At 48.8% G+C, this 27,684-nt stretch overlaps 1 protein-coding gene across 2 annotated transcripts; it reads right to left on the bottom strand.

Annotated features, from left to right (window-relative positions):
• Nucleotides 1-66: 66 nt before the first annotated feature.
• On the bottom strand, nucleotides 67-27,545 carry PMF1 (polyamine modulated factor 1). Of its 2 annotated transcripts, none has more exons than XM_002760094.6 (5): nucleotides 27,371-27,545; nucleotides 9,739-9,844; nucleotides 7,789-7,889; nucleotides 4,787-4,982; nucleotides 67-557 (listed from the first exon to the last, which is right to left on the bottom strand). In XM_002760094.6, exons 1-5 carry the CDS (start codon nucleotides 27,526-27,528, stop codon nucleotides 504-506), a joined length of 615 nt encoding a protein of 204 aa, XP_002760140.2. In that variant the 5' UTR covers nucleotides 27,529-27,545; the 3' UTR covers nucleotides 67-503. The 2 variants fall into 2 exon arrangements, with proteins under 2 accessions (XP_002760140.2, XP_008982843.1); XM_008984595.5 differs by having other exon boundaries at nucleotides 4,787-4,921.
• Nucleotides 27,546-27,684: the final 139 nt, after the last annotated feature.

Genomic DNA, 27,684 nt, shown 5'->3' with positions numbered 1-27,684 from the left:
CAGCATTTGGGAGCCAAGAGCAGATCTTGGCCCAAGAGGCCCAGGCAGAGGAGGCATCCTCACAGATTACAGTGTGGTAGAGGAAGTTTATTTACGGATGTGGGGAGAACATGGTAAGGGCCCTGGGCTGGCCAGCAAGGGGGCAATCAGTGGAGATTGAAAACAGATTCTCCAAGCCAGGCCCAGGGAAAAGGGCTCAGAAGCCAGCAAGAGTGGGCGGAGGGGCAGAGCTGACCTGAACCAAGAGGAGAAAGCATGGCCAAGAATGATCCAGGTAGAAGACACAGGAATCTGAAGGGGGTGTGTGTTTCTAACCCCAAGGGTGCCCCAAAGGCACAGTGGCAGTGAGGCTTGCTCTGGCCTAGTCCTCCACCAAATGCCATCACTGCTGAGGGACTGGGCACCATTTCAGCCATTCTCAGAGGCAGCCTGCCCAGGCCAGGCATGCTGGACCACAGGCTCTTGACCTTGACTGCCCTTTGCTTCTGGGCCTGGCTGTCTCCTCACTCAGGCTCCCTCAGCACAGCAACCAGCTCCTTCTGTTCTCTGTGTAGAGTCTGAAATCAATGGGAGACAAGAGACAAACTGGAATATGAGAAAACCCAAATCCTTGCCCTCCACTGCCCCTGACTCCAGGCCGGGGTTTCCCCCAGCACAATATGGATGGAGTCCATGGATCAAGTCATGGGCCCCACAGGGCGGGTTAGGACGAAGGCACATTAGGAAGTCCCCACCACTGGGCAGGTATTTATGGCAAGCTGGGTTCTGTGACCACCTAGGCTGAGAATCCCCAGAGCAGAGCACATCTTCAGCAAGGGTCCCCAAAGTGGCCTTTTGATCCTCTAACCTCAACAGAGCTTTCCAGCAGAGAAACGTTCTTGAATTAAGTAAACTTTCAGTTCAGTTCTAGGCATAGAAACTGAGAAAAACACAGCTCTGTGAAGTGGCCACTCAGGTCTCAGCACTGAACACTCAATCCATAGGCCCATGTCAGACAATGTAAGGGTCTGTGGCTGGAACTGGTGGGGTGTGACTTTTTTTTTTGGGATACAGAGTCTCACTTTGTTGCCCAGGCTGGAGTGCAGTGGAACTGTCTGGGCTCACTGCAACCTCTGCCTCCCAAGCTCAGGCAATTCTCCTGCCTCAGCCTCCTAAGTAGCTGGGATTACAGGTACCTGCCACCACACCTGGCTAATTTTTGTATTTTTAGGCGAGATAGGGTTTCACCATGTTGGTCAGGCTGGTCTCAAACTCCCAAGCTCAGGTGATCTGCCCACCTAGCCTCCCAAAGTGCTGGGATTACAGGCATGAGCCATCGTGCCTGGTTGGCATGGCTTTTAAGAGCAGGGGGCTTTGTTCCTCTTATGATAGCATTGAATTTCAGAGCTGGTGAGGCCCTGGGATCATTATCTGGCCAGTTTGGAAGCCAGGACCCAGAGACAGGAGTGACCCATGGCCTCGTGGTGACTGAGTGGCAATGGTGGAGCAGCGCCTTGCCTGAGGACCCAGCAGGGGGCTCTGCAAGTGCTCAAGTTACACAATTTGGAGCCATGGGGCCTGCTCTGCAAGATGGCACCAGGTTGGGGGGGCCACAGTCACTACCACTTTCATGCCTGCTGCCCAGTCCCCCCAGGCCATTCTGTGACGTGGGGAGAGCGGAGGGAGTGGGGAGAGCTGAGCCCCAGGAAGGGCCTTTAGGCTGCAGCTAACTGGTCTTGGGAAGAGAAGACCAGGGAGATCAAGGAGGCATAAATTTTGGGGATCTGTACCCCTCAGGAATATGAGGGGTTGGGGCTGTCAAGAGGCTATAAGTAGATATAAGTTGGAGACTGACATGATGGATGGAGAGAGTCCGACAGAGCCCTACTAGAAAGCTTCTCTTGGAAATGCACTCTGAGCCAATAGGAAAATCTGTCTCATCGCAGTGCAGCCAAGCTGCCACTGCATCACCCAGCCTGATCATCATCATCTTCTTCACCCAATGTGGCCACAAGTGACGTCAGGCCACTTTCAAAAGTTAAATTCAGCCTTAAAGGACACAGTTGTTGTATGGAGAATGTGTGTTAGATGTGTGAAGGTTCTACAAGTCATTCTAATATACACATTATCTAAATTTGGGGCAATGGCAGACAGCCAGAATAATCCTTAACACAAAGAACAAAGCTGGAGGCATCTCACTACCTGACTTCAAATCATACAAGTCTATAGTAACCAAAACAGCATGGTACTGGTATAAAAACAGACACAGAACCGATGGTGTAACAGAATACAGACTCAGAAATAAATCCATATACTTATGGTCAACTGATTGCCACAAAGGCGTCAAGAACATACAGTGTGGGTAATCCCAGCACTTTGGGAAGCCGAGGCAGGTGGATCACTTGAGGCCAAGAGTTCGAGACCAGCCTGGCCAACACGGTCTCCGTCTCTACTCAAAATACAAAAATTAGCCAGGTGTGACAGCAGGTGCCTGTAATCCCAGCTACTTGGGAGGCTAAGGCAGGAGAATCACTTGAACCAAGGAGGCGGAGGTTTCAGTGAGCCCAGATCACACCACTGCACTCCAACCTGGGTAACGGAGTAAGACTGTCTCAAAAAAAAAAAAAGTTAAAATAGAACATTTTTGGGCCGGGTGAGGTGGCTCACGTCTGTAATACCAGTACTTTGGGAGGCCGAGGCAGGTGGATCATTTGAGGTCAGAAGTTCAAGACCAGCTTGGCCAACATGGTGAGTCCCCATGTCCCCATCTCTACTACAAATACAAAAATCAGCTGGGCATGGTGGCGGGTGCCTGTAATCCCAGCTACTCAGGAGGCTGGGGTAGGAGAATTGCTTGAACCCGTGAGGTGGAGGTTGCAGTGAGCCACAATTGCACCACTGCACTCTAGCCTGGGAGAAACAGCGAGACTCCATCTCAGAAAAACAAAAAACAAAATGCAATGAGATCCAAACTTAGCCCAGTTAGAATGGCTACTTCTTTTTTTTTTGAAAGTGTCTTGGTCTGTCACCTAGGCTGGAGTGCAGTGACACAATCATGCCTCACTACAGCTTCAATCTTCTGGGCTCAGGTGATCCTCCTGCCTCAGCCTCACGAGCAGTTGGGACTGCAGGTGTGCACCAACATGCCTGGCTAACATTATTATTATTATTATTACTGTACAGCCTCCCAATGTTGCCTAGGCTGGGCTCAAATGATCCTCCCAAAGAGCTAGGATTACAGGTGTGAGCCACTGCACCCAGCCTAGAATGCTATTAAAATTATTTATTTTATTTTCATTTTTGTTTGAGACAGAGTCTCACTCTGTCACCTGGGCCGGAGTACAATGGTGTGGTCTCAACTCACTGCAACCTCTGCCTCCCAGGTTCAAGCGATTCTCCTGCCTCAGCCTCCCCAGCTGATTTTTGTGTTTTTAGAGATGGGTGTCACTAAGTTGGCCAGGCTGGTCTCGAACTCCTGACTTCATGATCTGCCTGCCTCAGCCTCCCAAAGTGCTGGGATTAAACGTGTGAGCCACCCCACCCGAACTAAAATGGCTATTACTAAAAAGACAAAAAACAACATGCAGGTGAGGATGCAGAGGAAAGTTGATCTCATAAAGGTAGAGAGTAGAATGATGATTAACAGAGGCTGGGAGAAGAGGTGGGAGATGAAGAGAGGTAGTTAAATGTATAAACATACAGGTAGGTAACAGTTGTCAATTCTATCGTTCAACAGCAGAGTAAGGTGACAATGTACTATATATTTCAAAGTTGCTAAGAAGAGCCTGGTGCAGTGATGAGCACCTGTAATCCCAGCTATTCACGAAGCTGAGACAGGAGGACTGCTTGAGGTCAGGAGTTCGAGACTGGCCAGGGCAACATAGTGAGAGCCCCACCTCAGAACAAAACCGAAAACAAAGTGGTTAGAAGAGAGGTCTTGAATTGTTCCCAGCACACAAATAATACCCAAAGGATGAACACCTCAAATACCCTGACCTGATCACTGCATATTCTGTGCATGTAGCAAAATATCACATGTACTTCCTAAATATGTAAAATAGTATGTATCAACTTAAAAACATACTGCCCCATCCTCTATTCTTGTTCTCTACCCAACCCCCTACCACACATACGGTTTTTTGGGTTTTTTTTTTTGAGATGGAGCCTGGCTTTGTCACCCAGGCTGGAGTACAGTGGCATAGTCTCAGCTCACTGCAACCTCCACCTCTCAGGTTCAAGCACTTCTCTGCCTCTGCCTCCCAAGTAGCTGGGATTATAGATGCCTGCCACCACACCCTGTTGTTTTTGTATTTTTAGTAGAGATGGGGTTTCACCATCTTGGCCAGGCTGGTCTTGAACTCCTGACCTCGTGATCCACCTGCCTCAGCCTCCCAAAGTGCTGGGATTACAGGTGTGAGCCACCGTGCCCAGCGAACCCGTTTTAATATATATATATGTTGGGCAGTGGTGATATGAAGCAGTAGAATGACCACCAGGTTTAACTCCAAATCTGACATGGAGGTGCTGTTACCGTGGGTGAGTCACCTGCCCTTGCTGGGTCTGTGTCCTCACCTCCTCCATCAGGGGAACCTGTACCTGGTGGAGGATCTGGGGAAGCCTGTCTGCTGAGGCTGGCAGAGACCACTACACATGCTCAAGGACAGGTAATGGGTGGCTATCCCCAGGGGGCAAGCTCTCCTACTCCCTGTGGGGGTCCCTTGTGTTGGAAGGGAGGAAACCACCAATTTGGGGATCTCGGAGGGCTCATTAGAGAAGGAAGAGGAAGAGGAAGAGGCTGGATACTGACCTGCCAGGCCTGCTGCCGGGCCTGGACCTGTAGCTGCAGCTCCTCCAGCTCCCTCCGCCCTGCCAGGATGGCATCTGCCAGCTGCCAGTTCTCAGCCTCCTGTTTCTGCACGTGGCGCCGCAGGGTGTCCCGTTGCTGCAGGTAGTAGGGTGCCATAGCACTGTGCAGATCCTTCTCTGGGATCCCGCTGGGGCGCCTGGAGGGCCACAGGGGGCAAGAGGAATCAGGAGGGAGGCGGAATGCCCTCGTGGAAGAGGGTTCAAATTCTGGCCACTCGGTGACATGCCCACCTTGTCCCAACTTGGGCTGGCTTCCAAGGTCTCTCCTGTGGTCCCTCTCACTTCCCAAGACCTGTTCCCCATAGGAATGCTCACTTCCTGTCCCTGGGTTTCAATGCTTAGGGGTCCACCCTCTCCCCTTCTCACTTCAGCCCCTATCTTAGCCTTCCCGACCATGCCCCACATTCCCCTCCTCTCTTCCACAGACACGCCCCCATTTATAACACTTCAGGGCTAGAGGTGACTTTCTATCCCCTGCCTCTGTCCTTGTGACCATGTGCCCTGCTGGTGCACCCAGTCCATTAGACTGAGCTGGAGAGGTTGAGGGTGGCTCCTGAGGGAGGGCCCAGACTGTGGGAGGCCCCAGAAGTGTCGGCTGATGTGGGAAGATAAAGTCAAGTCTGAGTGAGGAGGCAAGATTACACAAGGGCTGCAGGCACTGTGAGTTCTTTAAAAATTCTTTTTCAATGGCTGGGCATCATTGAAATGCCAGCACTTTCGGAGGCCGAGGCGGGTGGATCACCTGAGGTTGGGTATTTGCAACCGGCCTGGCCAACATGGTGAAACCCCATCTCTACTAAAAATACAAAGATTAGCCAGGCATGGTGGCTGGCGCCGCAATCCCAGCTACTCGGGAGGCTGAGGCAGGAGAATTGCTTGAACCCAGGAGGCAGAGGTTGCAGTGAGCTGAGATCGCACCACTGCACTCCAGCCTGGCCTGGCCAACAGAGTGAGACTCCGTCTCAAAAAAACAAAAAAAAAATTCTTTTTCAGTTGTGAAGCTTAATTCTCTTAAGTATTAAGGTCACAAAGCATTTTAAAAAATTAGATATTACCGGCCAGACGTGGTGGTTCACGCCTATAATCCCAGCACTTTGGGAGGCCGAGGCGGGTGGATCACGAGGTCAAGAGATCGAGACCATCCTGGTCAACAAGGTGAAACCCCCGTCTCTACTAAAAATACAAAAATTAGCTGGGCATGATGGTGCACGCCTGTAGTCCCAGCTACTCGGGAGGCTGAGGCAGGAGAATTGCTTGAACCCAGGAGGCGGAGGTTGTGGTGAGCGGAGATCGTGCCATTGCACTCCACTCTGGGTAACAAGAGCAAAACTCTGTCTCAAAAAAAAAAAAGTTGGATATTACAAAAAAGATTTCTATTCCCTCTGGCCTAGGATCCTACTAAGGGAGGGAGGGTTGCAGGAGGCAGGGGCTCAGCTGCTGGGGTCTTGCTGGCCCCTGCTCTCCACTGCTCATCCAAGGCCCCACTTCTCCACCTTATACTTGGTGTATCAGGCAGCCGGCTGCCACTGAAATGTCAGCTCCAGGAAAGCGGTATTTCTTGTTCACTGCTAAGTCTGTGGCATCTAAAACAGTATTGAGGCCAGGAGTGGTGGCTCACACCTGTAATCCCAGCACTTTGAGAGGCCAAGGCAGGTGGATCATCTGAGGTCAGGAGTTTGAGAGCAGTCTTGCCAACCATGTCTACTAAAAATACAAAAATCAGCCGGGCGTGGTAGTGCACACCTATCATCCCAGCTACTAGGGAGGTGAGACAGGAGAATCGCTTGAACCCAGAAGGTGGAGGTTGCAGCGACCCAAGATCATGCCACTGTACCCCAACCTGGGTGATAGAGCAAGACTCTGTCTCAAAAATAAATAAATAAATAAACAGCATCAAGCAGATAGTAGGTGTTCCCTAAATACCTGCTGAATGAATAAATGAATAAAAACCAGTTGCCCGGCCAGCCTCATCTACACCTGGAAGATGTACATTGTGACTGCAAACCTCAGGATTCTGCCTCCACTCACCCCCCTACCCCTTTCTCCCACAGGCCCAACAGGTCCTTAAATGAGCTCCCTCAGGAAGGCTTCTTCGGTCTGGCCCCATTCCTCCCTTATCCCCTGGATAACATGGTTTACCTGGGCCTCTCCTACCCTGAAGGGAACTGTGTGGTACAGCTGTTTTTGGTTACTGTTTGGTGTCTGCTCTACTTGTCCCTGTCAAAAGGTTTTCTCTCAGGGGCAACAAGCCCAGAGTCTCATGGATATGGTGAACATGGGGTCAGCCTTTAAAAAAAAATTTTTTTTTTTTTGAGACAGAGTTTCGCTCTTGTTACCCAGGCTGGAGTGCAATGGCGCAATCTCGGCTCACCGCAACCTCCGCCTCCTGGGTTCAGGCAATTCTGCCTCAGCCTCCTGAGTAGCTGGGATTACAGGCACGCGCTACTATGCCCAGCTAATTTTTTGTATTTTTAGTAGAGACAGTGTTTCACCATGTTGACCAGGATGGTCTGGATCTCTTGACCTCGGGATCCACCCACCTCGGCCTCCCAAAGTGCTGGGATTACAGGCTTGAGCCACCGCCACCGGCTAAAAAAATTTTTTAAAGGCAGGGTCTCATTATATTGCCCAGGTTGGTCCTGAACTCTTGAACTCCTGGTATCAAATGATCCCTCCCACCTCAGCACCCTGAGGAACTGGATTACAAGCATCGTGAGTCACCACTCCCTGCTTAGGTCAGTCTTAAAGTCTCCTTCCAGAAGCTGAATTGGCCAGGAGTTGTGGCTCAAGCCTGTAATCCCAGAGGTCAAGGTGGGAGGACAGCTTTAAGGCCACGAGTTTGTGACGAGCCTGGACAACATAGTGAGACCCTGACTCTAGGGGAAAAAAAGCTGAATTGCTGCCTCTTTTCCATGCCTTCTCACCTCCCTGCCCCGCTCTCACCAGGCCGGCTCCTTGCGGTCTTTGCCTTCTTCCACAATGTTATCCAAGGCATTCAAGACAGCTTCCAGGTTCCCTTCCTCTTTGATTTCAGAGATTTCCTCCTTAAGACAGAGGAGGAAAGAGCTGTAATGACACTAGACGAGCTCATGGGAAAAATATGCTAAAATGCTAACAGCACTTGGTAAGATTTTGGCTGATTTCTGTTCTGTGTCTTTTTTTTTTGTTTTTGAGAAGGAGTCTTGCTCTGTGGGTGACTCTAGCCTGGGTAGGCTAGAGTGCAGTGGTATGACCTCAGCTCACTGCAACCTCTGCCTCCTGGGTTCAAGCGAGTCTCCTGTCTCAGACTCCCCAGTAGCTGGGATTACAGGTGTGTGCCACCATGCCCAGCTAAGTTTTGTACTTTTAGTGGAGATGGGGTTTCACCACGTTTGCCAGGCTGGTCTTAAACGCCTGACTTCATAATCCACCCACCTCAGTCTCCCAAAGTGCTGGAATTACAGGCGTGAGCCATCGTATCCAGCCTTTGTTCTGGGTCTTTATGTTTTCCTTAACGTTCCAACTTTTCTACATGTGGCTTTTACAATTAAGAAAATAGGCTGGGCGCAGCTTGGCTAACGTGGTGAAACCCTGTCTCTGCTAAAAAAAAAAAAAAGAAAAAGAAAATTAGCTGGGCGTGGTGGCATGAGCCTGTAATCCCAGCTACTTGGGAGGCTGAGGCACAAGAATCACTTGAACCTGGGAGGCAAAGGCTGTAGTGAGCTGAGATCATACCACTGCACTATAGCCTGGGCAACAGAGCGAGGCTCTGCCTCAAGAAAATAAATTTTAAAAAATTTGTTTGTTTGTTTTTTTTGAGATGGAGTTTCGCTCTTGTTACCCAGGTTGGAGTGCAATGGCGCAATCTCGGCTCACCACAACCTCTGCCTCCTGGGTTCAAGCAATTCTCCTGCCTCAGCCTCCCGAGTAGCTGGGATTACAGGCGCGCACCATCATGCCCAGCTAGTTTTTGTATTTTTAGTAGAGACGGGGTTTCACCTTGTTGACCAGGATGGTCTCGATCTCTTGACCTTGTGATCCACCCGCCTCGGCCTCCCAAAGTGCTGGGATTATAGGCGTGAGCCACCGCGTCCGGTGAAAATAAATTAAAAATTTAGACCACTATACCAACCTAAAGTGGGAAATATTTTTTAAAAGAGCCTGTAGGCTGGTAGTTCATGTAATCCCAGGACTTTGGGAGGCCAAGGTGGGAGAATCGCTTGAGCCCAGAGAGTGAGGCTCCAGGGAGCTATGATTATGCCACTATACTGAAGCCTGGGTGATAGAGCAAGATCTTGACTTAAAAATAAAAAGACCCCATCAGCCCTTGCTGAGTCTGCATGATCTAGAGGGCAGACAACATAAAACACATAATTACAATACAGGACAGTGAGTGAAGGCTGCGTCTAAGGTACCTGCATCATTTGGAGGGAGGGATGATGGGTGCTGCAGCCTGCTGGGTACCCAGTAGCTGGGATTACAGCTCACCATCATGACCAGCTAATTCTTTTATTTTTATTTTTCTGTAGAGTCGGGGTCTCACTGTGTTGCCCAGACTGGTCTCAAAAAAACTCCTGGGCTCAAACAATCCTCCTGCCTCAGCCTCCCAAAGTGCTGGGAGTCTAGGGGTGAGCCATCATGCCCAGCCAAGCCTGATTTTAAATGAGGTCTCAGCTAGCAGCTGAGAGCTCCTCACTGATAAATCCCTTGCAGCTGGAAGGATCAAAGGGTATCCAGTATATTCCCAACAGCTTATTCCTCTTGGACAAAGAAACTGAAGTTAAACAAATTCTTTGGACAGCTCTAGGGGCTGAGGAGACAGAGGGGCAGAGGGTGGGGCCCTGCCCTCAGGGGACTGATAATCTGGAGACAGAGCCCAAGTCAACAGCACCTGCTGGGCTTCCTGCCACTCACCCGGATAGATGTCTGCAATTGAGCTATAAACTTGTCATAGATCCGCTGTGTCATCTCAGGCTGCAACTGGTAGAAGCGCTTGTAACAGTCGGTGAATCTCTGATAGCTGGCGGGAAAGAGAGAAGCACAGGTGAGGAGGGCCACGCATATCGCCGGCCATCAGCCTGCCTGCCTGCGAACCGCTGCTTCGCATCACAGGACTCTGAGCTCTGTCCACTCATAGCCCTGGTTAAAGGCAATGGATACAAGTCTCTCATCTAAGCATGAGTTGTTGAGGATGGGTCAACCCCATCAATGCCCTATCAGCATCCCCACTCCCTCTTAGGAGAGCCCCAGGTGAGTCTAAGTGTTTCTCCCTTAAAGATTACTTCTCACCCCTTCCACAGTTTCTAACAAGCTCCCCAGTGAAGCTGATGGTGCCGGTCTGGGGACCGCACTTTGAGAGCCTCTGGTCATTCCAGTGCCCCTGAAGGACTTGAATTAGGACAGGGCATGTGACATCTGGGAAAGATTGGCTTACTCCTAAAAAGAGCTGCATAGAAAGCAACCGGGGCTCTCAGCAGGATGTCACTATACACCCGAGATGCTGTTTGGCAGCCATGAGCCCCTGGGCTGAGGGCAGAGTTCACACCAAGCTGCAGCCGCTCTACTTTGGGGCTTCTTGTTACACAAGGTAATATATTTCTCTTACTGTTGAAGCCTGATTTTCTTTTTCTTTTTTTTTTTTAAGGCAGACTCCCACTCTGTCACCCAGGCTGGAGTGCCGGAGTGCAATCTCGGCTCACTGCAACATCCATCTCCCAGGTTCAAGCAATTCTCCTGCCTCAGCCTCCCAAGTAGCTGGGATTACAGGTGCCCCCACCACACCCGGCTGATTTTTGTATTTTTAGTAGAGATGGGGTTTCACCATGTTGGCCAGGCTGGTCTCAAACTCCTGACCTCAGGTGATCCACCTGCCTTGGCCTTCCAAAGTGCTAGGATTGCAGGTGTGAGCCACTGCACCCAGCCTGAAGCCTGATTTTCTATTTTTCTTTTTGAGACAGGATCTCACTCCATCACCCAGGCTGGAGTGCAGTGACACAATCAGAGCTCACTGCCACCTTCAACTCCAACTCCTGGGCTCAGGGTATCCTCCTGCCTCAGCCTCCTGAGTAGCTAGGACTACAGGTGCTCGCCATCATGACCAGCTAATTCTTTTATTTTTATTTTTCTGTAGAGTCGGGGTCTCACTGTGTTGCCCAGACTGGTCTCAAAAAAACTCCTGGGCTCAAACAATCCTCCTGCCTCAGCCTCCCAAAGTGCTGGGAGTCTAGGGGTGAGCCATCATGCCCAGCCAAGCCTGATTTTAAATGAGGTCTCAGCTAGCAGCTGAGAGCTCCTCACTGATAAATCCCTTGCAGCTGGAAGGATCAAAGGGTATTCAGTATATTCCCAACAGCTTATTCCTCTTGGACAAAGAAACTCACGTTAAATTCTTTTTCTCCCTCCCGCTGTTTTCTCCCTCTCCCGTGTCTGTTTCTCTGTCCACTCTCTCAGGCCCTTCCCCTTCAACAAATATTCACTGAGTGTCTGCTATATGCTGATTGCCCACCAGGAACTGGGTATTCAGGGTAGATGAGACTGACACGGTCCTCCCGGAGCTTCTGGGAGGAGGAAGAGAAGGAGAGATGGCAGAGATGCAGAAACTCACATGTATGTGATCATCATCACTTGTGGAGAGTGATTTAAAAGAAAAAGGTCAGAGTCATAGGGCTAACAGTGTATCACGAGGATGTTTAAATTGGGAGCAGGTGTGGTCAGAGGAAGCCCTGTTCAAGTGACTTGCAGAAAGTGTCTGAGCCAAGGAAGAGTCTCAAACACACAAAAGCTCACACTGATCCTCTACTATAGGTCAGCGTGCTCCTTGGCTGTGAGGATCAGGCTGGTGGGCCACTGGGTAAACAGGGCATTAGGGCCCTGACCGCCAATGCAGAGCCCCACCCCCAGCCAGGAGTCACTGCTGGGTCCTCCCTGTCTCATAGCTTTTTAAGCCTCCTCACCAAACCCACCCCGAAACCATGTTTCTGGAAACATGGAGACTAAGAGCAGCGGTAACTGGAGCTGGCTCATGGTAGCCTGCAAGAGAGAACGGCCAAGTTTCTGGGAACTCTGGGCCAAGTGTGAAACAGACATTATTAAGAATTAAATTACATAAACTGACAATAAATTATCTTGAAAACAAAGGTCCTAAAACCTCCAAACATACCACTTCCTAACCATTCTACCATCTTTTACTCTGCTCTTGGCAATTTGTATGTATCATCTCTGTTTCAAATACTGGATCAAGGTATGCTGCTGCCCAGCTTTTCTCAACTCTGTGTATAGTGATGCCATGTTGGTGGCTTAGGAGTATTTATACCTTGGAAATTGGCAAACACTGCAAACTGGGGCTCTCTTTTTCAGAGAGCTGGTTGTAAGCAACTACCAATACACTTCCGGGTCGGGGTGGCAGTCTCTCACCTTCACAGTGGTACACATTCCATGTGAGTACACCCTGGAAGCTAAACTTAGGTACCTAAAAAACAATAATGTATACAGAATAGATGATGGGCATTCCTTCAACCCTCAGCAGACTCACAGACATCTTGTTTTGCTGCCGGCCCAACTAGCCACACAGTTTGTGGCTACCGGGAGGAACACATGATGCCTGACCAAGCGGGGCTGGAGTCGAAACCGGGTAATTGTGGCTTGAAACAGGTTTGGCTTAGATATGGGAGATCCTGTTCCTCCTCCTAATCTACACAGCAGGCGGAGGGTCTGAGCTGGAGGCTTCTCTCTTCAGCTCAGGCAGCTGAGATTGGATAGGGCCCAGGGCAGGGGTGAAGTAAATTCTGACCTCCAGTGCTGCCTGTGAAGTCTTCTGCAGTCTCCTTCATGGTGTGATAACTCAATAAAAGTGAAGGACCACAGAAATACACACGTGCATACAAAGACACATGATGAAATATATGCCAACAGGACAATGTGGCTTAACCAAGGAGAAAGGCAGCCAGATTGGCACCAACGGTGGCGAGAACAGGAGGAAGGCGACGTCTTCCTTGAGAGCCAATGCAGACTGGGAACATTTTGAATGCCCTTGTAGATTTTCTGAAAAATATACTCAGCGAGTAGTAGGAAAGTGATACATTAAAAAAAAAAAAAAAAAAAAAACTCACCAGGTGCAGTGGCTCACACCTGGTGAGCCCAGCACTAGGATTTGGAGGCTACGACAGATGGATCACCTGAGGTCAGGAGTTTGAGACCAGCCTGACCAACCTGGTAAAACTACATCTCTACTAAAAATACAAAATTAGCCAGGCATGGTTGCTCGTGCCTGTAATCCCAGCTACCTGGGAGGCTGAAGCAAGAGAATCACTTGAACCCAGGAGGCAGAGGTTGCAGTGAGCTGAGATCACACCATTGCACTCCAGTCTGGACAATAAGAGCGAAACTCTGTCTCAAAATAAAAATTAAAAAAAATTCCATGGTCAGGTGCAGTGGCTCATGCCTGTAATCTCAGCACTTTGTGAGGTTGAGGCAAGAGGATCACTTGAGCCCAGGAGTTGGAGACCCTGTCTCAAAAAAAAAAAAAAATTAAATTTTTTTTTTTTTTTTTTTTTTGGCCAGGCACAGTGGCTCACGCTTATAATCCCAGCACTTTGGGAGGCTGAGGTGGGCAGATCACAAGACCAGCCTGACCAACATGGTAAAACCCTGTCTCTACTAAAAATACAAAAATTAGCTGGGCATGGGGGCACACACCTGTAATCCTAGCTACTCGGGAGACTGAGGCAGGAGAATCGCTTGAACCCGGGAGGCGAGGTTGTAGTGAGCCAAGGCCACGCTACTGCACTCCAGCCTGGCCAACAGAGCCAGACTCCATCTGAAAAACATTGGTAGTCTCAATTTGTTGCCCAGGCTGGAGTGCAGTGCTGTGATTTCAGCTCATTATACCCTCCACCCACCAGGTTCAAGTAATTCTCGTGCCTCAGTCTCCTGAGTAGCTGGGATTACAGGCACCTACCACCAGGCCCAGCTAAATTTTGTATTTTCAGTAGAGATGAGGGTTCACCATGATGGCCAGACTTGTCTAGAACTTCTGACCTCAGGTGATCCACCCACCTCGGCCTCCCAAAGTGCTGAGATTACAGGTGTGGACCACCGGACCCAGCCAAACAAATTTTTTAAATCATGACCAGTTGCCCCAAGTATCAAATTTTATCTTCTTATGCAAATTATAATATCCTTGTGGACAGGAATGCCTCTGCAATGCTGCTGGGATCTCCAGGGTCCCCAGAACTGTGTTAAATCCACAACAGCATGTAAGACACTCCATAGACTGAGTAACTGGGACTAAGGTGAAGCCTGGGCTGCCCACCCTGGAGCCCTGGATCCCAGGACCTGAAATGCCTGGGAAGAGGAGTCCTTCCCCAGGAGCCTCCTTTGCAACCTCTCTGTCAAGGCCCCTCTTCACCCCATGATGGGACGGTCTCTTGGCCCTGGCTTCCAAGGGTATAAAAGAGGCCACCCAGCTACCCAGGGCATACTGGGTAACTTTACCGGTTTTCTGGACAGACTGGCTGTCATTTTGCCTGGGTTCAAATCCCACCTCTACCATTCATCAGCTAGTGACTTCAGACAACTGCTTTACCTCTATAGGCCTCAGTTTCCTCCTCTGTCAAATGGAGATAATAACCATCTAGGCCTCAAAAAATTACTGTGCGGATTAAGTGAGGTAAAATATATAAAGTCCTCAGTACAGTGCCCAGAATACTGATGCTCTATGTTAGCTACAATTATTCTTATCTCAAAATAACAGTCCTCATTGCCCCTCCGAGGTATGGTCAGTAACATGGCTCCCCAGAGCCAAGAAGTCTCCTCCCTGGTGGAGGGCAGGTGCCAGTTAACGAGGCTTGTGGCAACTGCATGTGCAGAAACCAACCCAGCAGGGTAAAAACCAGCTGACAGGATTTGTTCCCGCTAGAGAGAAAAGGCCAAACTATGGCCCCACAAAGGCTAAATTTATCAGAAATGAAAGTAACTTTTTTTTTTTTTTGAGGCAGAGTTTCGCTCGTTACCCAGGCTGGAGTGCAATGGCGCAATCTCGGCTCACCACAGCCTCCGCCTCCTAGGTTCAGGCAATTCTCCTGCCTCAGCCTCCCGAGTAGCTGGGACTACAGGTGCGCACCACCATGCCCAGCTAATTTTTTGTATTTTTAGTAGAGACGGGGTTTCACCATGTTGACCAGGATGGGCTCGATCTCTTGACCTTGTGGTCCACCCGCCTCAGCCTCCCAAAGTGCTGGGATTACAAGTGTGAGCCACCGCGCCTGGCCGAAAGTAACTTTTAAAAACCACATTTACTGAGTTTCAAAACTGAGATGACTATATTAACTCTGATTTTAACCTGTTGTTTTTTCTTTGGAGGCCAAGGCGGGGGATCCCTAGAGTCCAGGAGTTCAAGATCAGCCTAGACAGCATAATGAGACCCTGTCTCCACTAAATAAATAAATTGAGGCCGGGCACAGTGGCTCACACCAGTAATCCCAGGACTTTGGAAGGCTGTGGCAGGCGGATCACCTGAGGTTGGGAGTTTGAGACCAGTCTGACCAACATAGAGAAACCACATCTCTACTAAAAATACAAAATTAGCCGGGTGTAGTGGTGCATGCCTGTAATCCCAGATACTTGGGAGGCTGAGGCAGGAGAATCACTTGAACCTGGGAGGCTCACCTCCAGATATTGCAGTAAATCCCATCTCTACCAAAAACACAAAAATTAGCTGGGTGTGGTGGTGGGTGCCTGTAATCCCAGCTACTAGGGAGGCTGAGGCAGGAGCCTCCAGATCGCACCATTGCACTCCCAGCTTGGGCAACAAGAGTGAAACTCTGTCTCAAAAAAAAAAATTGGCTAGGCACAGTGGCTCATGCCTGTAATCCCAGCACTTTGGAAGGCTGAAGGCGGCGAGGGGGGATCAATTGAGGTCAGGAGTTTGGGACCAGCCTGGCCAATAAGGTGAAACCCTATCTCTACTGAAAATACAAAAATTAGCCAGATGTAGTGGTACACGCCTGTAATCCCAGCTACTTCGGAGGCCGAGACAGAAGAATCACTTGAACCCAGGAGGTGGAGACTGCAGTGAGCGGAGATCGTGCCACTCCACTCCAGCCTGGGAGACACAAAGAGACTCTATCTCAAAAATAAATAAACAAATAAATGTAAATAAATTTGACTTCAAAATATTTACGTACAGAATCAGGCTCTGGTCGTTTCTCTGTTGGTTTACATATGCAGATAATTGTGCAGGGCAACATGGAAAGATAAAAATGGTAGACAGTGCTAAGGGAGCCAAAAAAGGAGCCAGGGCTCGCCTTCCTCCCCGGGGGTAACCTACACGCAGCCCAACTGAAGGCCTGTTTCACAGGTTGTCCACCAGAGGGCAGGAGGGGACCAGCACTTCAGTCCCAGTGAAGGAGTTTAGGGCCAGGAAGGCTGAGAACAAAAATAAATAGAAGCTGGGGACACAAAGGCAGAAGAATGGTACGATGGACTTTGGGGACTGGGGGGAAAGGGTGGGAGGGGGGTGAGGGATAAAAGACTACCAATTGGCTACATTGTACACTGCTCGGGTGATGGGTGCATCAAACTCTCAGAAATCACCACTAGAGAACTCATCCATGTAACCGAACACCACCTGTTCCCCAAAAACTACTGAAAATTTAAAAATTAAAAAAAAAAAAAAAAAAAAGGCTGGGGACTGGAGTGACAGAAATTCCTGCTCTTTATCCTCTATTCACCAACTATACAGCTGTCCTTTTCATTAAGAAATGCTTCTCATCCGGGCGCGGTGGTTCACACCTGTAATCTCAGTACTTTGGAAGGCTTAGTTGGGTGGATTACCTGAAGTCTGGAGTTCCAGAACAGCCTGGCCAACACAGCGAAACCCCATCTCTCCCAAAAACACAAAAATTACCTGGGTGTGGTGGCGGGCACCTGTAATCCCAGCTACTACGGAGGCTGAGGCAGGAGAATCGCTTAAACCCAGGAGGCAGAGTGTGCAGTGAGCCAAAATCGCGCCACTGCACTCAAACCTGGGCGACAGAGCGAGACTTTTGACTCAAAAAGGAAAAAAAAAGTGTCTCCATTTGGCCTTTTTCTCTGTTGTAGTCCTGTGTACACTAGGCAGCCCCAGGACTGAGAAAGGGAGAGGAGGAAAGAAGCAGTAGAGAAATGTCTCAACAAAAATAAGAGGAAAATCTCCAGGCCAGTGATTCAAGATGGATGGCTGTATTAAAAGATTTTCCGGGGTCCAAAGTGGCTCCCACCGGAGGTCATGGCGCTCTCGAAGGCAAGGTCATCAGTTCAAGGCTAACCTCATAAGCTCAAACTGATTAGCAAAAAAAAAAAAAAAAAAGATTTTCCTGGGCCAGGCGCGGTGGCTCACGCCTGTAATCAAAGTACTTTGGAGGCCAAGGCGGATGGATCACCTGAGGTCAGGAGTTCAAGACCAGCCTGACCAACATGGTGAAACCCCATCTTTAAAAAAAAAAAAAGATTTTCCTGGCTGGGTGTGGTGGCTTATGCCTATAATCCCAGCACTTTGGGAGGCTGAGGCGGGTGAATCACAAAGTCAAGAGATCATCAAGATCATCCTGGCTAACACGGTGAAACCCTGTCTCTGCTAAAAAACACAAAAAATTAGCTGGGTGTGGTGGCACATGCCTGTAGTCCTAGCTACTCGGGAGGCTAAGGCAGGAGAACTGCTTGATCCTGGGAGGCGGAAGTTGCAGTGAGCCAGATGGCACCACTGCATTACAGCCTGGGTGACAGGGTGAGACTCTGTCTCAAAAAAAAAAAAAAAAAAAAGTTTGCCTTTAAAAATTAGTCTTTCAACAGGTACAAAGTTACAATTAGATAGGAGGGACAGGTTCTGGTGTTACACAGTAAAGTGACTGCGCTTAACAGTAAAACAGCTAGAAGAGAGGCTTGTGAAGGTTCTCAACACAAAGAAATGATCAACCCATGAGAGGACATGCTAATTACCCCGACTGGATCATTATACAACATTGATATGCACCCTGTAAATAAGTACAATTATAATGTGTCCATTAAAAATAAATATTTAAGGCCGGGCGCAGTGGCTCATGCCTGTAATCCCAGCACTTTGGGAGGCCAAGGCAGGTGGATCACGAGGTCAAGAGATCGAGACTATCCTGGTCAACATGGTGAAACCCCGTCTCTACTAAAAATACAAAAAATTAGCTGGGCATGGTGGCGCATGCCTGTAATCCCAGCTACTCAGTAGGCTGAGGCAGGAGAATTGCCTGACCCCAGGAGGCAGAGGTTGCGGTGAGCTGAGATGGCGCCATTGTACTCCAGCCTGGGTAACAAGAGCAAAACTCCGTCTCAAAAAATAAATAAATAAATAAATACTTAAAATTAATCTTAATTATATCTTTAGGTTATTTGGTCTCTCTTTTTTTTTTTTCGAGACAGAGTTTTCCTCTTGTTACCCAGGATGGAGTGCAATGGTGCAATCTCAGCTCACCGCAACCTCCGCCTCCTGGGTTCAGGCAATTCTCCTGCCTCAGCCTCCTGAGTAGCTGGGATTACAGGCACGCGCCACCATGCCCAGCTAATTTTTTGTATTTTTAGTAGAGATGGGGGTTTCACCATGTTGACCAGAATGGTCTAGAACTCTTGACCTTGTGATCCACCCGCCTCGGCCTCCCAAAGTGCTGGGATTACAGGCTTGAGCCACCATGCCCGGCCAGATTTGGTCTCTTGGACTAACTTAACCTTTTATTGTTCAGCTTCTTCCTTTGGAAACTGCTGTAAAACTTTAAAAATCTGAAATTGGGATACTTTTCCTGAAAAAGATAGAGAAAGCCTTGTGGTTTGATAAATACTAGCATGACAATAAAAAATGCCAGCAGGGGCCGGGCACGGTGGCTCAAGCCTGTAATCCCAGCACTTTGGGAGGCCGAGGCGGGTGGATCACGAGGTCAACAGATCGAGACCATCTTGGTCAACATGGTGAAACCCCGTCTCTACTAAAATTACAAAAAATTAGCTGGGCACGGTGGCGCGTGCCTGTAATCCCAGCTGCTCAGGAGGCTGAGGCAGGAGAATTGCCTGAACCCAGGAGGCGGAGACTGCGGTGAGCCGAGATGGCGCCATTGCACTCCAGCCTGGGTAACAAGAGCAAAACTCCGTCTCAAAAAAAAAAAAAAAAAAATTAGCTGGGCATGGTGGTGCGCGCCTGTAGTCCCAGCTACTCGGGAGGCTGAGACAGGAGCACTGCCTGAACCCAGAAGGCGGAGGTTGCAGTGAGCTGAGCTCAACAACGGAGCAAGACTCTGTCTCAAAAAAAAAAAAAAAAAAAAAGCCAGCAGGATAATTGTATTCATTGAACACACTTACTGAGCACCGACCAGGTACCAGGCCAAGTTCGGTGGTACAAACCCAAAGGAAACAGTACAATTCCTGCCGTCAAAGGCATTGCAGATCAGCCTTCAGGAAAATGAGTACGAGACAGCATGGGGTCCTAGCAAGGGCTCAGGGAAGGCCCCCTACAGGAAGCAATGTCAGAGAAAGAAGCAGGAGCTGGCTACAGGACAGGAGAAGAGCAGCATGTAGTAAGCTCAGGCAGTGTAGCTGAAGGGCGGGGTGTGTGTGTGTGTGTGTGTGTGTGTGTGTGCATATATGTGCATGTGTGTGAAGATGAAGTAATAACCGGAAACCAAGGACTGCCTAGTGCCAGCACCTGTCTATGGACTCTACATGACTCATTGAATCCTTACCATGACCTTATGAGATGGGTTCTATCATCATCACCCCTATCTTTCAGACGAGGAAGCTGAGGCAGAGAGAAGCCTGCCCAAGGTCACACACAACCAGCATGTGATGGAGCCAGGTGGACTCAATCCAGGCTATCTGGCTGTGGTGGCCTCCATGCCGGGCCAGACACAGAGTCTAGAGCGTGGATGTATCATGGTGAGAGGAGCTAGAAAAGGGTCTGAAGCAGAGATGTGATATGAACAGATCTACACCTTAGGACGCACACTCGGCTGCTGTGTGGGGGTGGACTCAGGAAGCACAGCTGAGATGACAACAGCCCAGAGCAAGGCAGAAACGGCAGGGACAGAAAGAGGTGGATGGTCTGGAAACATGCGGAGGAGAGAGTATGAGCATGCCAGGCCTGGAGCCACACACCACAGTCTGATGACTCATGCCCACCCTTCAGAAACAAATCACCACCAGTAGCACACGTCGCCTGCACATTCAGAGAGGATGAGATATTTCTGAGGCATTTACAGGCAGAATAGTTTATATATTAAACCACCCTTTTTTCCTGTGACGAACTATTTCCTATGAACACCAACAGTCTTCGCCACTAGTTTAAAACTCGATGAGTTCATTACAAATGCAGTTAGCTTTCTGCTCTTGGTCACTGTCAGAGGTAGACTTTAAGTCACTTTACGTGTCTTACCACGTGCGGCATATCCCAGGCCAGAAGACTGGACCACAAGGCCATCTCTAAGTATGGCATCTAAGAGTTAAAGAACTGTTGGCCAGGCACAGTGGCTCACACCTGTAATCCCAGCACTTTGGGAGGCCAAGGCGGGTGGATCACCTGAAGTCGGGAGTTCAAGACCAGCCTGACCAACACAGAGAAACCCCATCTCTACTAAAAACACCAAATTAGCCAGGCGTGGTGGCGAACGCCTATAATCCCAGCTACTTGGGAGGCTGAGGCAGGAGAATTGCTTGATCCCAGGAGTGGAGGTTGCAGTGAGTAGAGATCAAGCCACTGCACTCCAGCCTGCATGACAGAACGAGACTCTGTCTCAAGAAAAAAAAAAAGGAACTGTCAAAGGTCTCTTGCTCCCTTAGCCCCCATAAACCAGCACATGCGGCACAGCTGCCAGGGTGCTGTAAGCAGCTGTAGCAGACCCAGCTTCTCTCTGAATAGTCCACATTCTGAGCCCCACTAACGATGCCTCTAACCGACTGACTCTCCTGGTGCCTTTCGGTTTGTAACAAAACACAAAAAGGAAGCACCCTTGTCTGCTTGCTTTAGCTCAACGGGAGAATGGTTTTCACATGGCTCAGGAGGCCATAGGGATAGAAAAGTACTCTTCATTTCCAGAGAACAGAGGTTACAAAGGGTAGGCTCCAACAGGGCCATGTTTCTCTGCTCTGAAGCCTGAGAGAGAACGTACTGGGGAGTCTTTGCCTCAGCCAAGACAAGATACCTTAAAGGAAGATGTCTTAAAGGAAGACAGCAGGGTGTGGATCCACGGGATCTGAAAGCCCAGCGTGGCCAATAATCTTTCATCACTTTGGGGTGCTTCATAAAATCTACCCTCTCAAACTGACATGCATATGGTAAATATGCTTAACTGCAGGGAAATTCTATCTGGGGCTTAAAATATCCCTTTGGATAACAAAAATGTGAATAAACTCTCATTAACTATGTTCAGACTCCAGTCGCAGGTATAAGTACTTCATTCTTGGGACTGAGGACTATAAAGGCTTTTAACTTAATGGCTTGGGGCTGGGGAAGAGTCAAGTATTTGCATACATCTTAAAAGTCTGTATTAACTGCCAGGTGTGGTGGCTCATGCCTGTAATTCGAGCACTTTGGGAGGTTGAGGCAGGTAGATCACAAGGTCGGGAGTTCGAAACCAGCCTGGCCAAGATGGTGAAACCCTGTCTCTACCAAAAATACAAAAATTAGCCGGGCATGGTGGCAGGCGCCTGTAATCCCAGCTACATGGGAGGCTGAGGCAGAGAAGTGCTTGAACCTGGGAGGCAGAGGTTGCAGTGAGCCAAGATCATACCACTGCACTCCAGCCTGGGTGACAGAGTGAGACTCCATCTCGAAAAAAAAAGGCAGGAAAGCACTTGAAGGTCCAGGCAATAAGGAGGGCAGTATGACTGAGTATGACTGCAGCAGGGCACATGAGGTAGGCACGGCCTAGGAGCCCTGGTGAGAAACAAGGGACAGTCACCAAGGCCTTCTGCAGCAGCGAGACATCAGATGGGATGAGGGGGTGAAGTAAGGAGAAGGCAACATTCACACGTTTAAAGGACAGGAGGAGGAAGAGGAGCCAGGAAGGAGCAGCTAGTGAGGTAAAGGGGCAGAGAATGATGTCGGAAGCCAAGGGAGAAATCTGAAGAACAGAGAAGTGGTTGACAGTGTTAAAGACTACAAGGAAAGCAAGTAGGTTAAAGATTTAAAAAATATTGGCCAGGCGCGGTGGCTCATCACGCCTATAATCCCAGCACTTTGGGAGGTGGAGGCAGGCGGATCTCCTGAGGTCAGGATTTTGGGACCAGCCTGGTCAAAATGGTAAAACCCCGTCTCTACTAAAAATACAAAAATAAGCCGGGGTTGGTGGTGTGCACCTGTAGTCCCAACTACTTAGGAGGCTGAGGCACAAGAACTGCTTGAACCTGGGAGGAGGAGGCTGCAGTGAGCCGAGATCACGCCACTGCACTGCAGCCTGGGTGACACAGTGAGACTCCATCTCAAACAATTAAAAAACAATAAAAATAAAGTAAGACCCTAAAAGCACAAATCATAAGGTGAAAAAAAAAGAATGGAAGTAATTAAATGAAAATTAGGATAAAAAAATAAATGGATTAGGCAGTATCTGGCATTTTTTAAATATCTCTTTGAGTTAGTCAAGAGGCTGAGCCGGGCACGGTGGCTCACGCCTGTAATCCCAGCACTTTGGGAGGCCGAGGCGGGTGGATCACGAGGTCAAGAAATCGAGACCATCCTGGTCAACATGGTGAAACCCCGTCTCTACTACAAATACAAAAAATTAGCTGGGCATGGTGGCGGGTGCCTGTAATCCCAGCTACTCAGGAGGCTGAGACAGGAGAATTGCCTGAACCCAGGAGGCAGAGGTTGCGGTGAGCCGAGATCGCACCATTGCACTCGAGCCTGGGTAACAAGAGGGAAACTCCGTCTCAAGAAAAAAACAAACAAACAAACAAACAAAAAACAACAAAAAAAAGAGGCTGAGAGAACGAGAGTCACGAGGATCCATACAGCTCATGAAGGGTCTGCAGGGATAAGTGCATTTCCCTTCTGCATCATCCTCTTGGGGGAAAGTGGAAACAGTTAAAATGTGTGCTGCTTTTGATTTAATTAAAGACTTCTGGCTGGGAACCGTGGCTCACGCCTGTAATCCCAGCACTTTGGGAGGCCGACGTGGGCAGATCACAAGGTCAGGATATTGAGACCATCCTGGCTAACACAGTGAAACCCCATTTCTACTAAAAATGCAAAAAAATTAGCCAGTGTGGTGGCACGTGCCTGTAGTCCCAGCTACTTGGGAGGCTGAGGCAGGAAAATCGCTTGAACCCGGTGTGGGGGTTGCAGTGAGATAAGATTGCACCACCACACTCCAGACTGGCTGACAGAGTGAGACTCAGTTTCAAAAAATCACACACAAAAAAGGCTTCTGTTACTCAAAGGACACCATCAACAAAGTTAGCAACCAAGAGACAGATATTTCCTCTATACTAGGAACTCCAGTACATCAACAAGTAAAACCCCCCATTTTAAAAAAAATCTGAAAATCAAAGGCTGGAGGAAATGAGCTGGCAGTTCTCAGAGGAGGAAGCCAAAATGACTAAGTACATGAAGAAATCCCCAATCTTCAAGGAATCAGGGACATACAAATTAAAATGAGACACCCCTTTCATACCTGGCAGAATGACAAATACTAGAATGATAAAAACCCATCAATGTTGAGGATGTAGGGGACAAGAACAGCTTTTCTGGAAAGTAATCTGACGGAACACAAGTAGGCGTAAACTCTAGGATCTAGTGATCCCTCTCCCAGTTATATGTCTCAGAGAAATTCCAGTACTAGCTCATGAGGAAATATGTAAGGACATTCACCCTGGAAGAATTTATGGATGAGGAGCTGGAGGCAACCAGGAGTCAGTGACAGGAAATGGCTAAGTGGTGGAAGCATATCAAGGACCGACATGCAGCACTAAGCTATGAGCCATGTGCACTTTTACGACATGGTTAGATCTATTTTCTTTTCTTTTCTTTTTTTCCCCAGGCTATCCCTCCCCACCTTATTTTATTTATTTTTCGAGGTGGAGACTCGCTCTGTTGTCCAGGCTGGAGTGCTGTGACACAATCTCACTTCACTGCAACCTCTGCCTCCTGGGTTCAAGTGATTCTCCTGCCTCAGCCTCCTGAATAGCTGGGATTACTGGTGGGTGTCATGACACCCAGCTAATTTTTATATTTTTAGTAGACATAGAGTTTCACCATGTTGGCCAGGCTGGTCTCGAACTCCTGACCTCAAGTAATCAGCCTGCCTCGGCATCCCAAAGTGCTGGAATTACAAGCGTGAGCCATCACACTTGGCCTGACATGGTTAGATCTTGAAAACAATGTTGTTGAGTAAAAAAGGCATATATGGCACAATGTCACTCATATACATTTAAAACATACATAGACAAAAATATAACACATTTTACAAGGATACAGTCAAATGCCACTTCCTTACCCTCCTCCTCACCCTGACTCCTCTTCCCCACTGCTCTCTATTCCTTTACCCTGATTCTATTTTATTTATTTATTTATTATTATTTTTTTTTAATTTTTTATTGGATTATAGGTTTTGGGGTACATGAGCAGAGCATGCAAGACAGTTGCGTAGGTACACACATGGCAGTGTGCTTTCTTTTCTTCTCCCCTTCACCCACATTTGGCTTTTCTCCCCAGGCTATCCCTCCCCACCTTATTTTATTTATTTTTTGAGACAGAGTCTTGTTCTGTTGCCCAGGCTGGAGTGTAGTGGTGAGACTTTGGCTCACTGCAACCTCTGCCTCCTAGGTTCAAGCAATTCTCCTGCTTCAGCCTCCCGAGTAGTGGGGATTACAGAGGTGTGCCACCAGGTCCAGCTAATTTTTGTATTTGTAGTAGAGATGGGGTTTTGCCATCTTGGCCAGGCTGGTCTTGAACTTCTGACCTCAAGTAATCCACCTGCCTCCACCTCCCAAAGTGTTGGGATTACAGGTGCGAGCCACCGTGCCAGGCTCAATTTTACTTTTTTTTTTTTTTTTTTTTTAACAGTACTAGAATGTCTACTCCATGAAGATTGGAACCTTGTCCATCTTGATCAGTGCTAGACGTCCAACAACTAGAACAAACCCTGGGACACTGTCAATGGTCAATAAATATTTGTATTATAAATAAATGGCTGAGTGGGGTGGATCACCTGAGGTCAGGGGTTTGAGACCAGCTTGGCCAACATGGTCAAATCCCCATCTCTACTAAATATACAAAAATTAGCTGGGTGTGGTGGTACACGCCTGTAATCCCAGCTACTCGGGAGGCTGAGGCAGGATAATCACTTGAACCTGGGAGGCAGAGGTTGCAATGAGCCAAGATTGCGCCACTACACTCCAGCCTCAGCAACAAAGCAAGACTCTGCTCATAAATAAATAAGCTGTGCATGGTGGCTCATGCCTGTAATCCCAGCACTTTTGGAGGCCAAGGTGGGAGAATCACTTAAGCCTCTGAGTTTGAGACCAGTTTGGGCAACAAAGCTAGATCTCATCTCTAAAAGAAATAAAATAAAATTTTAAAAATGGGGAACATATAACCAAGAGTAAGTGGAGACTATGGGAGGGGAGACAAACAAGGGCAAGAATGAGTAGGGAAAAATAAACGAGGTCGGGAACTTGCCGGGACATATGATGATGTGCCATGACTGGTTCATAAAAGTAATTATAAATTAGTTTATCAAATTCATTATTATGGCGAACTAGGCCCTGCATAAGGCTGTCACCTGCCTCTCCAGCCTCATCTCATTTTACTCTGATGACTATGCTGTAGCCAAGGTTTCCGCCAGTTCCTGGAATATCTGATCACCTCAGAGACTTTGCACAAGCTGTCCCCTTTGCCTACATACTCTTTCTGAAATGCTTCAAAAAGCTGGTTCCAGCTAGGCATGGTGGCTCATGCCTGTAATCCCGGCACTTCGGGAGGCCAAGGTAGGTAGATCGCTTGAGCTCTGGAGTTTGAGACCAGCCTGGGCAACACGGTGAAACCCTGTCCCTGCTGAAAATACAAAAATTAGTTGGGTGTGGTGGCAGGCTCCTGTAATCCCAGCTATTTGGGAGGCTGAGGCAGGAGAATCACCTGGGAGGTGGAAGTTGCAGTGAGCAGAGATCAAGCCACTACACTCCAGCCTGGGCAACAGAGTTAGACTCTGCCTCAAAAAAAAAAAAAAAAAAAAAGAAAAGAAAAGAAAAAATGGTTCTTTCTCATTCTTCAAGTTTCAGCTAAAATGTCACCTCTCAGAATGGGCACTCTAGAGATGGGGGCCCATCCTATTTTTTTTTTTCTTTCTTTTTTAAAGGCAGGGTCTTGCTCCGTCACCTAGGCTGAAATGCAATGGGGCTATTGTAACTCACAGAAGCCTCAAACTCCCGGGCTCAAATGATTCTCCTGCCTCAGCCTCCCAAAGCACTGGGATTACAGGCATGAGTCACTGTGCTGGCCTTATCTTACCAGGCTGTGTGATGAAGTTGTTGGTGCCTCTGCCCATTGAATGCAAGCTCGAAAAAGACAGAGGCCTGTCTGCCTTATGGTATCCCGAGCACCTGACACAGAAAAGGTACTCAAATATGTGACGAGTCATGAGTGAAAAGAAAGATGAAAACGCGTAGTAAAGTACTGAACCCAGGAGGGATGGACTGGGAAAGATGGGAGTCCTCGTGAAGCCAAAGAATGGGGAAGTGGGAACAGCGAGGGCTCCAGGAGGAGAGGCTGTGGTCAGGGCACCAAACTCCTGGAAGCATTTCAACGCTGATGTGCTGGGGTGGTGGGATCATGGGCAAAACTCTTGAATCAGATACATTATGTAGAAGTCGAGACAGGAAAAATGTTTCTTTTTATGGTAATACATTTAGTCCCGGCAATCTCCCAGTGAAGAAGATATTCCCATAATAGATAACAAATCTTTCTAGTGGCAGGTCCTGTCCCAGGCGCCTTAGGTGTATTTACTCATTTCATTCTCAAAAGTGATACTATGGTTGCCACTTGACTGATGAGAAGCCGACGAGGGACAGGGGGCTTATGTCTTGCTCACATAGTCGTGGGCCGGGATTTAAACCATGATCTGTAGCCGGGCGCGGTAGCCCGAGCCTGTAGTCCCGGTTTCTTGGGAGGCTGGGGCGGGAAGATCGCTTGAGCCCAGGAGGTCGAGGCTGCAGTGATCACGCCACTGCACTCCAGCCTGAGCGACAGCGCAAGGCCCTGTCTCAAAAAAATAAATAAATAAATAAAATAAAACAAACCCTGCTCTAATTTGCAAAGGCTCTATCTTTCCTCCCAATCACCTTAGGTTTTAGTGAAAACGGGGCTTCCTGGAAGGAGTAGGTAGCTATCCCGGTCCGCTACAGGTTATCGGTGCGTGAATACCCTGACACTTCCGGCTCAGGATTTGACAGGGTCTTCTGATCCGACTGCCCGCCCCCGCCGCAGACCCACGTGATCGCACGCCGGTTAGCGGCCGTCCTGATCTCGCGGACAAACCCTCCTACTGCGGCTCCTCCACTTTACCTCCCGGCGGCGACCAGCTTCTGAAGAAAAGTGTCCACCATGGTGTCAAGGAGCTTCACCCTCGAAATGGTAGTGCCGGGTGGCACAGATTCCGGAGACGACTCCTCATGCCGTTTTTCCTCACAGCCGCTTAGATTGGCGCTGCTTGCTTCGGCCATGTTGAAGTTGAACCGCCAAGTCTAACTGGTCCGGCCTCCCCGTCCTCCGAAGCCTCCGATTGGCCATTCCCACAACGAGCGCCTCCGATTGGAAGCGGCAGAATGTCTGTCACCGAGCGGGGCGGGGGTTGGGAAGTTGCCGGAGGCTGAGGGACG

The sequence above is a fragment of the Callithrix jacchus genome, chromosome 18 (genome assembly GCF_049354715.1).
Source record: "Callithrix jacchus isolate 240 chromosome 18, calJac240_pri, whole genome shotgun sequence".
NCBI classification, from domain to species: domain Eukaryota; kingdom Metazoa; phylum Chordata; class Mammalia; order Primates; family Cebidae; genus Callithrix; species Callithrix jacchus.
The sequence above is the reverse complement of the archived record's forward strand: the minus strand, read 5'-3'. Positions and strand labels throughout refer to the sequence as shown.

Coding starts and splice junctions, on each gene's coding strand:
- PMF1 (XM_002760094.6), bottom strand. CDS start 27,528: ATGGCCGAAGCAAGCAGCGCCAATCTAAGCGGCTGTGAGGAAAAACGG. Junction 9,845..27,370: donor AAGCTGGTCGCCGCCGGGAG/GTAAAGTGGAGG, acceptor CTTTCCCGCCAG/CTATCAGAGATTCACCGACT. Junction 7,890..9,738: donor AATTGCAGACATCTATCCGG/GTGAGTGGCAGG, acceptor CTCTGTCTTAAG/GAGGAAATCTCTGAAATCAA.